The sequence below is a fragment of the Charadrius vociferus genome, unplaced genomic scaffold (assembly GCF_000708025.1).
Source record: "Charadrius vociferus isolate BGI_N301 unplaced genomic scaffold, ASM70802v2 scaffold475, whole genome shotgun sequence".
Taxonomy (NCBI): Eukaryota; Metazoa; Chordata; class Aves; order Charadriiformes; family Charadriidae; genus Charadrius; species Charadrius vociferus.
Genome location: NW_009648337.1, coordinates 3,577,805 through 3,590,884, shown reverse-complemented (window position 1 = coordinate 3,590,884; position 13,080 = coordinate 3,577,805). Strand labels below are relative to the sequence as shown.

Sequence of the window (13,080 nt, the reverse complement as noted above, 5' to 3'; positions counted from 1 at the left end):
GGAAGTGTAGTACAGGAGAGGAGGGGAGTAGTCCATAGGCAGAGACTGACAGCAGATAAAAGAACACCGAAACAGATGGTGTGAAAGACCACTCTAGTGCGGTTCACTCTCATCAATCAACCCAACAGTCCAGTCTGCTTTCACAGCCGTTTCTTGCTATTAGCAGCTTTAGTAGTCCAGAATTGAAGGGCATTTTAATCCAAAAAACCTGCTTGAAGCAGCTGGACTTGCATGAAAATGTACTTTTGTTCTGATCCTCTGGTGCTGAATCTGACCTGACGTTTTGAATGTAACAGATCAAGATGGAAAGCTGTTAGTAGAAGATGAAACTGCTTTGGCAGACTGTAGAATAACATGAGGCCTCAGGCTAAAGAAAGAGTCTTCAAGGAAAGAGACAATATTACAATAGTACTGGAGTTCTGGTTTTGTTAAGAAAATATTTCATGTTTTGTGTTCTAGCAAAATGAAGGTCCTTCTAGTGTTAAATTATAATGTCTACTGCCATTCTCCTAGTCTCTGTTATTTGCTACAAAAAGGGCCTCAATGTTCTTTTGGGTTTGTTATGTATAGATGGGTTATTTAAAGCTGTTAGTGTTTTAATGTCTTTGATTCCTTTCCCGCTTGAGTCTGGATGAACAGGTGATGTAGGTAATTTCTATGTTTTTCTTTTTTAAATAGTTCTTGGTATTAATGCAGAAACATAGGCGATAGCAGGAAGGCCTCAAGCTGACAGCAGTACAAAGCTATTCAGTGTAATGTTTGTTCCAGTGTTCACTTTCATTTGCTTCTGAATTATCTTCCTATAACATAAAGGTTGAGCTTGGGAAGACGTTCCGAATTCTGAATGTTCTGAAGTTTTAGTAATAGTGGGTTCCCTACCTAAACCAGCCCAAATAAGAAAAAATTACAGCTTTCAGTCTGGTTTAACTGGTACATTTATAATGTCTCGCTCACAGCTTAGTCGGTTCTTCATATTTTTATTCTCGTACACTGTAATAAATGAAGATTTTTTTCTTGAACAGGCAAGTCTTACAAAATTCTATCAGTTGAAATAATACATAATTTAACTCAAATAAGAATCAAGCAATGGATAATGAGATAATTCCCTCTTGCTTGTGTTGTCGATGCATTAATATTGCAGGCCTTTACTAAAATTAGAATAAAGATCTCTAAAGAGTTCTTACATTACTGTTTTACCTTTGTGTCCACATTAGTAGAGGGTTACAGAAAGCAATACTGGCCACACAATAGATGCAAATAATCCTTTCAAAAATGATCCTTTAAAAAAATTATTTCAATGAGCAATTTGAAGATTTAAAAAAATCTTCATTACATAGACTAGAAAAATAACAGGAATAAGAAGGTAAAAATAAGACCTAATATAGGAAGCAACAAGTTTTAGTTGAAATTTGAAACTATGCAGATAGGCAGGACTTTGCCCGTCCGCACCTGTGTGTCCTCATCACAGCATCAGGATCTGCCCAGCATTCCTCCTTACCCTTAATGAAGACATCCCTCTTTTCAGGTAAACCAGTATTAACTGTATTTTCACCTTCATGAGCAAGGTGAAAGTCCTTCATCCTCCCAAAATTATTATTAAGAGGAGGGAAGGGGAGCTGTCACCCGTGCATACAGCAGAGTGCTGGTCTGCCAGAAGCACCGCGAGTTCCGTGGGGAGGAAGGGGTGACTTAAGGAGCGGGCTGCTTCCGTCCTGCGTTTCTCGCTGCAGTTACATATTTGGTTTCTCTTTGCTGTAAAGATACCTGGTGTTATCAAAACAATTAAATTTGGTCTTTGAACTGTAAATTTACCAAATCTAGTATTCTCTCACTTGACGAATAGTTGTTACGTAGATGTATGTTCAAAAAAAAAAAAAAAAAAGGAAAAGAAAAAAAACCCAATAGAAATAATGACCACATGTTATGAATCTTGCTTTCTAATTAAAGCAGAATGCTCACAGCTTTCCGTGTGAGAGCCGGTAGGAGCGTAAGAAAGGCTTCTATGTAGGTTTCCCTCAGTTTTCATGATTCTTTCTCACAGGCTTACTTCCATTTGGGAGTCAATGACAAACTGGGATTATCTGGAAGACCGGACAGGCCTATAGGATGCCTTGGAACATCAAAGGTCATTGCAAAAAAAAAATTATATTATTGTTATTGATGTATATTTCAGATAAATATTGAATTAGTCTCTGAATGATTTTAAATAGACTTGAAATGTAATTTTATGTATATATCTTATTTTAAAGTCCTTGTAATGTACTTTGCTATTATGGATGTGCATGCTCTCTCTTAATATTGAACTGTCATATGTTTCCTAGACATCCAATTAGAGTAAATACTTGGCCAAAACAGGCTGAATGGTGATGAACTGCTTTAACTGAAATAGAATCTAGATTTGCCTACCTAATAAAAACCAGAGTACCTAAAATTAGATACGTAGGTTTTATCTTAAATATTTTTTAATTCAACTGTTCTGTATTGATTATGACTTTGATAATTTCAAAATACCCTTTCAGCTACTTCAGTGCTTCAAATATTTTAAAGAAAAGATTAATGGAAGCTTTCTCTCTCAACAGATTTATCGAATACTAGGAAAGACTGTGGTTTGCTACTCGATCATTTTTGATCTAAGTGATTTCTACATGTCTCAGGATGTTATGATGTTGATTGATGACATTAAGGTATTTATCTGTAACTTTTCCTTTGAGAAACTGCCAAAGATAGAATCTGTAGACGAACAAACTGTGAAAATAGAAGATTGAAAGGGGGGGAACACTGTGTAGTGTGTATTCTTCTAATATAAAAATAAACTTGCAGTATATGCTGGAAAGCGTATTGAGATGAATATTCTGTCAGCCCCATACAAGTTCTAGTGAGTATCTCTGTCTGACAAAAAACCCTCACCCACCAGTGATTGGGAATGCTATAGCGCAGCAAGCAAATTATCATTTGTTTCTTTGGGAAAACAAATGTTCTTGGCTGAAAAGAGGAACGAGAGTGGTCTGTTTACAGGAAATACAAATGCCTCACCTGGGGAAAATATTACTCGACTTTGTAAAATATTACAAATTGCCTTCCTTACCTGCAGCAGGCAGCAGTGCAAAGCTTACCTGGCAGGTCCTCTGTGCTTGAGCAGCTACTTGCAGTGCATGGAAGGTGGCGGTGGTGATTCCGTGCCAGGGGCTGTGATTCACGGCCTGGATCCCCACGCACACTCCCTAGGTCATCACGTGCAGTTCAGCACACCGCACTCTCTCTAGTGGTTTAGTCTGTGATCAATAGATACGGCAGGAGTATTTTCAGAAAACTTGTGAAATAGCAGTGCTTGAAAGCAGTTTGTATTTGTTGAAGAAATCTGTTAGTGGTTTATTAGCTAAGGGTTTTTTTCCATCTGTTGGGTATTTCAGTGCTGTTATTTTAAGACAGCTCTTCTAATATCGTGTACTGTGTATTCTGATTTGTTGTGCTTGTGTATTATTTTTTCTGTTTGTGACTCACATGTTATTTCTTACCTAGAATGCACTGCAGTTCATTAAGCAGTACTGGAAAATGCATGGTCGTCCACTGTTCGTTGTACTTATCCGTGAAGACAATATAAGGTAGAGAGAGATAAAAGCATCATTTGCAGTGTGGTATTTACCTTATTGGCAGATTAATGGAGTTCTGTTTCAAATTTCAGAGGGAGCAGATTCAATCCTATACTGGATATGTTGGCAGCCTTTAGGAAGGGAATTGTTGGAGGAGTGAAAGTTCATGTTGACAGAGTACAGGTATGTTTTTCCTGAATGGTGCGTTCTTACCTCCTAGTATTGGTACATGTAGTCTTACCGCTTTTGTTTCTCATGTGACATCTAAGTATTTCGTGTAGTGCCATAAAATTAAGGAGTCAAGATCCAAGGTATTTGGTAGTTTCTGTTTTATCTCGAAACAAGGGTTTATTTTAATTCCTTTTGATGAGTCTTTTGAAAAAGTGATAATCTTCACAGAGGATTTTCAGAAGGGAGATTTTTTTTTTTAAATGTTCAGCAATCTTGTGAAATTAACACCAAAGGATAAATCCACGACGTCATGGGGGGGTGGGGGGAAGGTGCTTCACATATATTAAAATTCTTACAAGAACTAACATCTGGTTTTAACATCTTTGCTGTTTGAAGTAATCTTAAAGCAGGAAAGTTGCTTCATTAAAATGTGAAAATTACGGAGTCAGGTGCAGCTTTTGGATACTTACATGTGGTAGTTAATCTGAGTTTACTCCTATTGAAGAATGCTTCTTTTTGTAAGACAGAAGGCCAAAGACACATTTATGATTTCTTGTTGCCTAGAAAATAATGAATTTGTAGAAAAGCTGGGTCATTTGTAAATTAAATACTCACAGCTGTAATGCTTTAAGATGTCCTTGTAATTTTTCAAGTATTTGTGTATTTCTACTGGTCACATGTAGGTCATGTAGTTGCTCCTGTTACCATTGACTTTTCCTATAGCAAATGCCATTACTGTCCATGGAAAAACTGCAACAGTGTTTGTTGTTGTGTGGTTTGGTTTGGTTTTTTTAATTTAACTGCAATAACCCTCTTGCTTTGCATTTGCTTAAACTGATGTATTAGCAGGCGAGAAATTTCTCAGTCTACATAACGTGTCTTCTTTTAAGCACTACGCTGTTAACAGTTGTCAGGGAGTGAACTTCCCCTTCCATACTCATTGACATTCTGGAAAGATTCTTATTCTAAAAACCAAAAAGTAATTAGTAGTTTTGCAGTGTTTAGGATGTAGACAGTTATTGGCCTTTGCTTCATTTGTCATCCATTAAAAAAGTACACGGTAAAACTACAAAGTACTGTTTATTTGGCTGTAAGGCCAATGGTAGATGTTGGTGATGAGCGCGTTTACTGGTGGAATGCGGTATGCCTTCTCCATCTGTTTAACTAAAATCTCTCTGTCTTACTGAGCAGTTGTCACATTTTGCAGACAGCCTTGTTCCATTATGGGGTAGGATCTGGGACAAGGGACATGTCTAATTCATAGTGTTTTCTTAAGTAATTCATCTATTCCAACAAAGTATATATTGTATCTTGGTGAATTGCATTCAGCTGCTTCATTTAGATGCACATGTACACACGCCTAGAGATAGAATGTATGTCTCTAATTGGGTGAATGCTCTTTTTTCTTGTAAAGCACATAAAATCTAATTTCATTAAAAAATTTGTATGCTTAGAAGACTTGTAGCTTTTTTCCGATTTTCACCTTCATTGTCATCATGTGTTCAAGCAGATATGCAAGTCAAAGAACGAATGACGCTAGCAATAAAAGCAAAGCAGGCTTTTTTATATTCAGTCATCTCACAGTGTAACATATCAATATTACTGCAACTTGTGTACAATGAAAATGGAATTCAGAAGTTTACAAAACACAGTTCTATTTAGCTAATGAGAACCATCAAAAAGCAGTCTTAAAAATGTTATAGTACAACAGGTTTCCTCTGGCAGTATACAAATAGGAAATTCCTATAAATTTGGAGTGAATGAATTGTAACGACTGCATCAGATAAATGCAACATTGAATTTCAGGTATGTAATGTTCTGAGACAGAAGTATTTGTAAGCTGCACTTGATGTGCAGACTTTAGGCAGACATGCTTGGATTAAGGAAGAACTAGAGAGCAAGAAACGCTATTACATTGTGTTTTCCTGAAACATCACCGAGACTGACAGGAAAAGTACCCATCCTTCAGGGATCCCTGAAACAATGAGTATTGTGATCCAGACCATGGGTGTCATGCAGGACTCCGAGGAATGCAAATCCTTGGTCTCGGTTGTTTCATCTGACCTGTTTTTTGGGTGGGATGGGCACTGATTGATTAAGCTGTACATGTGCAGGCAAAAGAACAGCAGAACACCAGCAAAAAAGAGACAGCAGCCCTGAGAGACTTGGGCTGTCTTGAGCGAGATCTTAAGAAAGAGAAAAAAAGCTCTGAAAGTGTAGAGATATTTGGAACTGTAGATAAAGAAACTACTTCCTCAGTGGAAATAACGAGCAACATACTGAGACTGAAAGACAACTATACAGTTATGTACATTTCTGCACTTTTTTTAATTTTTTCAATTTTTTGTTTCAGACATTAATATCTGGAGCAGTTGTTGAACAACTTGACTTCCTAAGAATCACTGAAACAGAAGAGTAAGGCTATGTGTAAATAATAATGATGAAGTATTTGGTAATTAAAATTTTTCTGAGCTATGAAGGAATGAAATATTTTTTTCAGGGCTCCCGTATTTAAGAGTTTGGAGGAGTTGGATCTTCCAAAACATTCGAAAGTCAAGAGACAGTCTAGTACTCCAAATGCTTCTGACCTTGAGCAGCAACCCGATGTAAACATTAATGACTGGAAAACCAAGTCAACATATGAGATCCTGCAGAAACTTAATGTAAGAAAACTTGTTAAAAACCCAGTATAACTTCATTCTCATGAAATAAGAAATTACGTACTGGTATTGTTTTTAGCAGCAGCCTACTTACATCAACGTGATTAGTGTCATGGTTCAATGTTAATAATGTAGCTAGTAACAGAGAATGTCTGACTCGGTGATCTTAAAGGTCTTTTCCAACCTAAATGATTCTATTATTCTATGTTCCTCCTCATACTCAGGGAATCCTCTTCTCGACAGTCCTTTATCTTAACCTAGAGAACTTTCTGGCCCTTCATGCTGTAACTGTTGGTTTCCATTTATCCCAGCTACCCAAATCATCTTCTGGTATTAAATGACCATCTAAAAGTATGAACAGATATTTTATTGCTAGACTAAAATTCAAAAGACTTCAACAGTTGGTATTCGCTCTGACAAACTGTTAACTTCTAGTGATGCTAAGGGAAACTTCCAATCTGGCATTTTTCCTGTACCTAGAAGAAAACAACCAGTGACTGCTTCTAGATCAATAAGATCACACGAAGTATTCTGCTTGGTTCCCTACGTGATTACAAGCATTTCTGCTGTAAATGAACAGGACCCAAGAACAGAAAATCGGGAAATGTTTCTGAGGCCAAATTATTACAGCATAATTTGAACCACGGAGAAGCCTCTGCAAGCAGAGTGACAATACAGCTTGCATAGGGTATGAAATAGTTGTGAAGACCCCTTAAAAACGACATTTCTAGACTTTTTTTTAATTTTTTTAAAAAAAAGGACCTTTGATAGCTCTTCTGGTTTTGCTTCACTGAAAAGCTGAAGGCTTATATTTTTGCTGTTTTTTTAAGGACTGCAATTGCCTAGCAAGTCAAGCATTACTCTCAGGTATATTGCTTAAAAGGGAAGGACCGAATTTTATCACCAAGGAAGGTAAGAGCTTCTTTCAATTGGCTATTCCGAGTATTTCAGGAAGCAGCTGCATGTTTAGTTGTAATGAACATGAATAATGGCCATGCATGCCAGCAGTTGTGTAGCTATTTTCTTTTCCATTTAAAGCAATTTCTGCATTAAATGGGACATGCAAATTCATAGTGTGGTGGGGAATGAGCTGCTAAATATAAGAACTCTTCTAGATTGTCTGTAGGCAGGTGCTGTATCTGGTTGTAATTTTGAACACATAGGCTTTGTATTAGAGCACAGGATTTAAATGCATGTAAAATAATTCAGAAGAGACTACTAAGGCTTGTTGCTTTTGTGCTGCAAGGTTTGGTGTTGGTTTTTTTTCCCTAAAGAATGCTTATTAGCTGCCTTTGTATATATGAATACTCCTTAGAAAAAGAGGAATGTTAAGATCAAATAAAATTCTTTTAGTTATTCATCAAGCAGTGTAACTTACCACCTCTTCATAATTTTGATACAGGACAGCTGGTTCTTGTGATGAAGAGTTGTCATTTTGCCATAAATATACATTATATCAGTAATGATATATTTAAAATGTAATGGAAAGCAATGTAAAGTGGAATAAAATTCCTTGGCTGATACACAGTGCATAGCTGAAATACAATGTGAATCCAAAGTCCCAGTCTGAATCTGCACTTCAGGCATGTGCAGCCTCTGAAGCGGGCTGTTCCGCCACTGTTACCTGCACTGTTGTTGAGCTTTCAGAGCCTCAGGAACCTTCTTTAGTCCTTTGTAGGTTGTGTCCTTCCTTGCTCTGGAAACAACTTGAGGAAGACTTCGTAATCTCTGTAAGAAACCAGCACAACCACTTTTGACCATTTTGATAGTGATGATGAACTTAAAAACTCTCTTGAAACCATTTAGGTCAAAAAAAGTACTGTTGTCCCTCCGACTGTTCAGAGGTAACTTGAATTGACCTTTTTGTGCGATCCAGTATGAAATAGATGACGATAACCTTTTTAATATGCACCTTGCATTAAACAGTCTGAGTCACTGACTAAAAGTTCCTGTCCTCCTGGGTCTGGAGATTACTGAGACTGACATTAAATAATCACATAATCAATAAAACATAAATCTAAAAATAAAGGCTGAAGAACCTTGGGTGTTTCAGCTGACAGGCTCGGGCTATGATTTTGTGAGTCAACTTCCGCTGGTGGTGTTGTTATAGATGAACTTACTGTTCACCAGTAAGTGCCTGGCGTGAAAAACACTGCCATTCTGAGAATTTAAAATCTGGAAGCTAAATGAAGTCTAAATAATGGTATGTTTGTCACCATTCTTACCTTTAACATAATGGTCCCCACTTGACCCGTGCCCAGTTGAAGAGATGTCAGTATAGCAAGCTGATGCACTACGATCAAATATGGGCTGACCAAAGAATGGTATCTATTGTTCTGATTAATGTAAATAATATAGTTCATGCCTTTTCTGAATCCTGGACTACCTACTTTGACTTAGAAGCAGTGCTCTTCCTATTTCCTGCCCTCTTAATTTTAGGTCATGTCCGTACAGCACGATGCTACTTTATTACGTAACACTTCACAAAACGTTCTCTTTGGGTTTGGCACACAGAAAATCAGCTTGGAGAAGGAAAGAAGTAAATCAGTAATATAATGGCTTTTCTATCTGTCCAGTATCCCCTGTTGTGCTTTGCAACAGTGATAGTGAGCCTGACTAGAGTAGAGCTGTAATGCACCCCATTACCAGAGCTGGCTCGTGGAGTCGCTTAGGTGGGCACCTCACTGTGGTTACTCAGGGCAGAGCCACAAAGCGGTGAAAGAACTTCCCTTTCGCACTCTCCCAGCTTCCTGTAAAATGAAAGTCTCATGTTCCATGTGATTAACCAGTTGATCTATTGTTCATATACAAATATGAAAACAACTGGTGTGTTGGGTATCGGCTATTACAAACTTTGTCCAAACGTAACCCCTTCAATGACCTACGCTGTCAAGCACAAGACTTCCCTGTTGCTTCCTGTAGGTTTCAGCTCAACAAAGAGGTGAGAGAGTATCTACATCCTGTATCCAAAACATAATCTGCAGTTAAGAGGATGTACCTTATGATGGGGTTGTACCTTTGTAGGCGAAATCTGTACGTAGATTAATTTTCTCCAGTATATTGCAAGAATAGGTGATATCGTAGGTCTCTTTAGAGCAGGAGCAGCAAATTTAGCTGAAATCTAGTTTGGCGTCTTGCGTAACGGCATACAACTAGATGATAGGGGACTTGATTGCACCTAAATTTTAGATGTTAAGCGCAAAAGGTAAGTGCTTTGCTAAAGCTGATTCAGAATTAACTGATGTCATCAAATTTCCCTTATTAGTATTAAATGAAAACCTGTGCATCTTTTTTGCTTGTGTTTTGTTTGTGGTTTGTTTTTTCTTTTAATGCATTTAGGTACTGTTGCTGAGCATATTGAAAGAATCTATAGACGAGCTGGCAGCAAAAAGCTCTGGTTTGTATACATATGTCATGTTCCTTTTGTTTTACACCAGGTTTGTTTTCTCCCTCATGTGTTTATAGAGATTAAAGCCGGATCCTTACAGAATTAAATAGAGGGAAAGAAACGGACAGCTTTACTGACAAAATTGTATTGGGTCATTGCAGCTGAAGATCTGGTCCATAATGCTTTAAAAAATATTAAGAAGTATTTTCTTACTGTTATCTTTTAAAATATAAAAGAGTAATAAGCTGGTTTTGCTATGAGTGCTATTGCCAATGGTCAGTTCTTGTTAAATTCAGATAATGGGAAAAGAATACTAATATTCTCATTTCTTACAGGACATGATAAAATATTATCAATAGCTTTCTGTAGCAAGGCTGGTGATCAAATACAAATCAGTTAAACTGGTGCACAGTTTACTGCCCTGAAATAATTTGCTTTGAGCCTGACTTTGTCACAATAACTTTAAAAGGTTTCAGCAAGTAGGTTGGTATTTAAATGTTGTTTATTAATTTCTTTGCCTTGAAGCTCAGTAGAAATTTCATTTCTTTTTATCAAAGAAATGAGTTGAGCCTGTCCCGAATTCTGTTCTCTCACTCTGTAAGTGTTCCTAACAGATGAGTCTGTAAATGTAAAAACTGTTTTTCATTTTTCATTTTAGTCCATTCATACAGTTAAATGGGCCTTTACCAATATTAAGGTAGAACCAAAATACCTCAGTGGTATTTTCTGTAAAGAATAAAAATCAAAAGTATTTTTGGAAACAAGATATGTAAACTGTTTTTCATTTCTCTTCCATGATTGCCATGTGACATACATATAGGTTGGTGTTGCGCTACAGTGCTGCATTTGCACAGAAATTTTCTTCTTCTATTACCCCACATATTACTACTTTACTGGTACATGGGAAACAGGTAAAGTGCCCAGAAGTCTGAAACAGGCTCTGTGAGATTTATTTTTTTTTTTTTGCTTATTTGCATTTCGATAGTATCAGCTACTGCATTTTTGAAATGCTTTGCTCTTGATCTGAAGAAGTGCGTAGCAGTTTTCACAGGAATCAACATCAACTGTTTGAATTTTTCACTAACACTATAGAATATTACAACTCATTCATTATCTCTGTGGATACATGATTCTTAGTAGCCTCGAAGCCTATGCTAGAAAAGCTCTAATGTGGGTCTGTTAGGTTTGTATTTTGTCAGGAAATTATTATTAAAAGTATTTATATCTTTAACCACCAGCTGGATATATGAAAAAAATGTTGGGGTTTTTTTTTAGAAGTTACAGCTAGGTTTTAACTTACCAGTTTAAACAAGTTTCTTCTTTTTGTGCTACCTCAGCATGAAAACAAAATAAAGCCTTGGTGTTACTTGTTGTACTTTCTCCTGCAAAATCTTTCTAACTCTTCCTTCAATAGACTGAAAAATTACCAAGGTTATCTTGCAAAGTGATGAAAATGTCTCAAAATAGAAGCTGGCATCTCTTACCCATCTGTTTTCAAGATGATGCTGAGCAAAGAACAAGCTTTTTATGGAGCTGGTAGTTTAATGAGTTCTAACTAAATTTATTTTTGATCCATTAACATCTATCTAGATGAAAAAACGAAAAATCCATACAAGATTACTTAAAAACTGATCCAAATTCTGCTTTTTAAATAATGTATTACTGACTTAGTTCTGAGATCTCTGCTGTGGCAGACTTCAAACTTATATATGAATTCATTAAACTAGCTGTTGATATGTAGTGGGATTGCTCTGTTTTCTGCCCTCAGGTCTGTTGTGCGCTTCGCAGCAAGTCTTTTAGGTAAACTAGTGGACAGCCTTGCACCATCTATTACTAATGTTTTAGTTCAGGGCAAGCAGGTAAGTCTTTACTCCCCAGAAATGTATTAAGGAATGATAACAGAGAAACTAAATAAATAAGCTTTTTAATTTTGAAGGCCTCTGATACTTCTTTTAAAAGTACCCAATGGCTTAAAAAAATCCTTACTGACAACAAAAATCCAGAGGAAGAAAAAGATATATTTAATACTTGCATATATTACGGGCTACTAAATGTATTTAATGACAGAACAATACTGAAAAGACAGTTCAGTGTCTAGATAAGAAGGGAAGAGGTATGACTTACGTAACTCCTTAGATTTTTATATATATGCCCTCCTATTTCACAAAAGTAGATGGAGTCAAGTAATAAAGCTTCTTTTTAAGACTTACTTAATGAAGATGTTGCCACTCTCTGTAACTGAGCGTAAGACAACAGATGCGTGGCAGCTGAGCAAAAAGCCTTACAGATTTTAGTTTTCTGTTCCAAACCAAAATTTAATCATCAGTGTTTCTTCCTTTCATAAGGAGGACCTTTTTTTTTTCTCCTAGCACACTAATTTTAATTAAGTTCATGAAGAGTTGTTTCCAAATAACAGTAATTGAATATTATATATTTTCACATTCAAATATGTATACGTGTATACTTACCTACACGCAATGCTGTTACTACAGATTTGTCTTTGGTTTACTCCAGACAGAGGTCTGAGTATGTGCTTCTGGCGCTACACAGCTATCAAGGAAGCTGCACCTGCATGCAGCATGATTTCTAGCTGTTTATTTTCAACTCTAACCTCACTTGCCTTCATTGATCCCTTTATAATGATGATCTTTATTATACAAGAAAAATTAGTGTTGCCGTGTTTTACTAACAGTAGATTAAAAGCAAATCAGAATTTTAACAGAATTCCCTTTTTTGTGATTAAACAAACCAGTACCAACAATGTATTTTCTTAAAATAAAGGCTCTAACTTTTAGGATGCGATTAGAAATTAAAAAAACCCCTTATGAATGTAATTCTGAATTTTAAGTGAGCTCCACAGCTGAAATGTCAGAAATGAAAGACTATCTAAACCTAGTGTACAGTTGTGATTATACAGCCGATTTTGAAACAGAAGCAGGGGTCTTGTACTTTTATTTTCATTTGGAAAAATATATTCCATATTTACTGTGGTCTTTAGTGAATTTTGTCGTTTTAATAGCATCCAAATAACAGTACTAACAAGCATTGGTCATTGACATAAAATTAGTTTCGTACTGTGAAATTTTAACAAGAAAAGCACAGTTCATGAAGTTTCATTTCTGAATTGCTTCTACAGTGCTTTTATTCCTGTCCATATCTTCTGAATTGTTTTCAATATACCGTAGGTGACACTTGGAGCTTTTGGCCAAGAGGAAGAAGTTATTTCTAATCCCTTATCCCCAGGAGTGATTAAGAACATAATCTATGAAAA

The 13,080-nt window shown here is 36.4% G+C and overlaps 1 protein-coding gene across 1 annotated transcript in view; it reads left to right on the top strand.

The window, feature by feature from the left end:
* Positions 1-13,080, top strand: part of PHKB (phosphorylase kinase, beta) — an 82,032-nt gene that overhangs the window by 57,160 nt on the left and 11,792 nt on the right. Inside the window, exons 17-26 of the mRNA XM_009885084.1 lie at positions 2,042-2,125; positions 2,580-2,684; positions 3,520-3,602; positions 3,683-3,773; positions 6,115-6,176; positions 6,262-6,424; positions 7,252-7,333; positions 9,761-9,818; positions 11,578-11,668; positions 12,995-13,072. Of these exons, the coding sequence (XP_009883386.1) occupies positions 2,042-2,125; positions 2,580-2,684; positions 3,520-3,602; positions 3,683-3,773; positions 6,115-6,176; positions 6,262-6,424; positions 7,252-7,333; positions 9,761-9,818; positions 11,578-11,668; positions 12,995-13,072 (897 nt within the window). The remainder of the gene's footprint in view (positions 1-2,041; positions 2,126-2,579; positions 2,685-3,519; positions 3,603-3,682; positions 3,774-6,114; positions 6,177-6,261; positions 6,425-7,251; positions 7,334-9,760; positions 9,819-11,577; positions 11,669-12,994; positions 13,073-13,080) is intronic.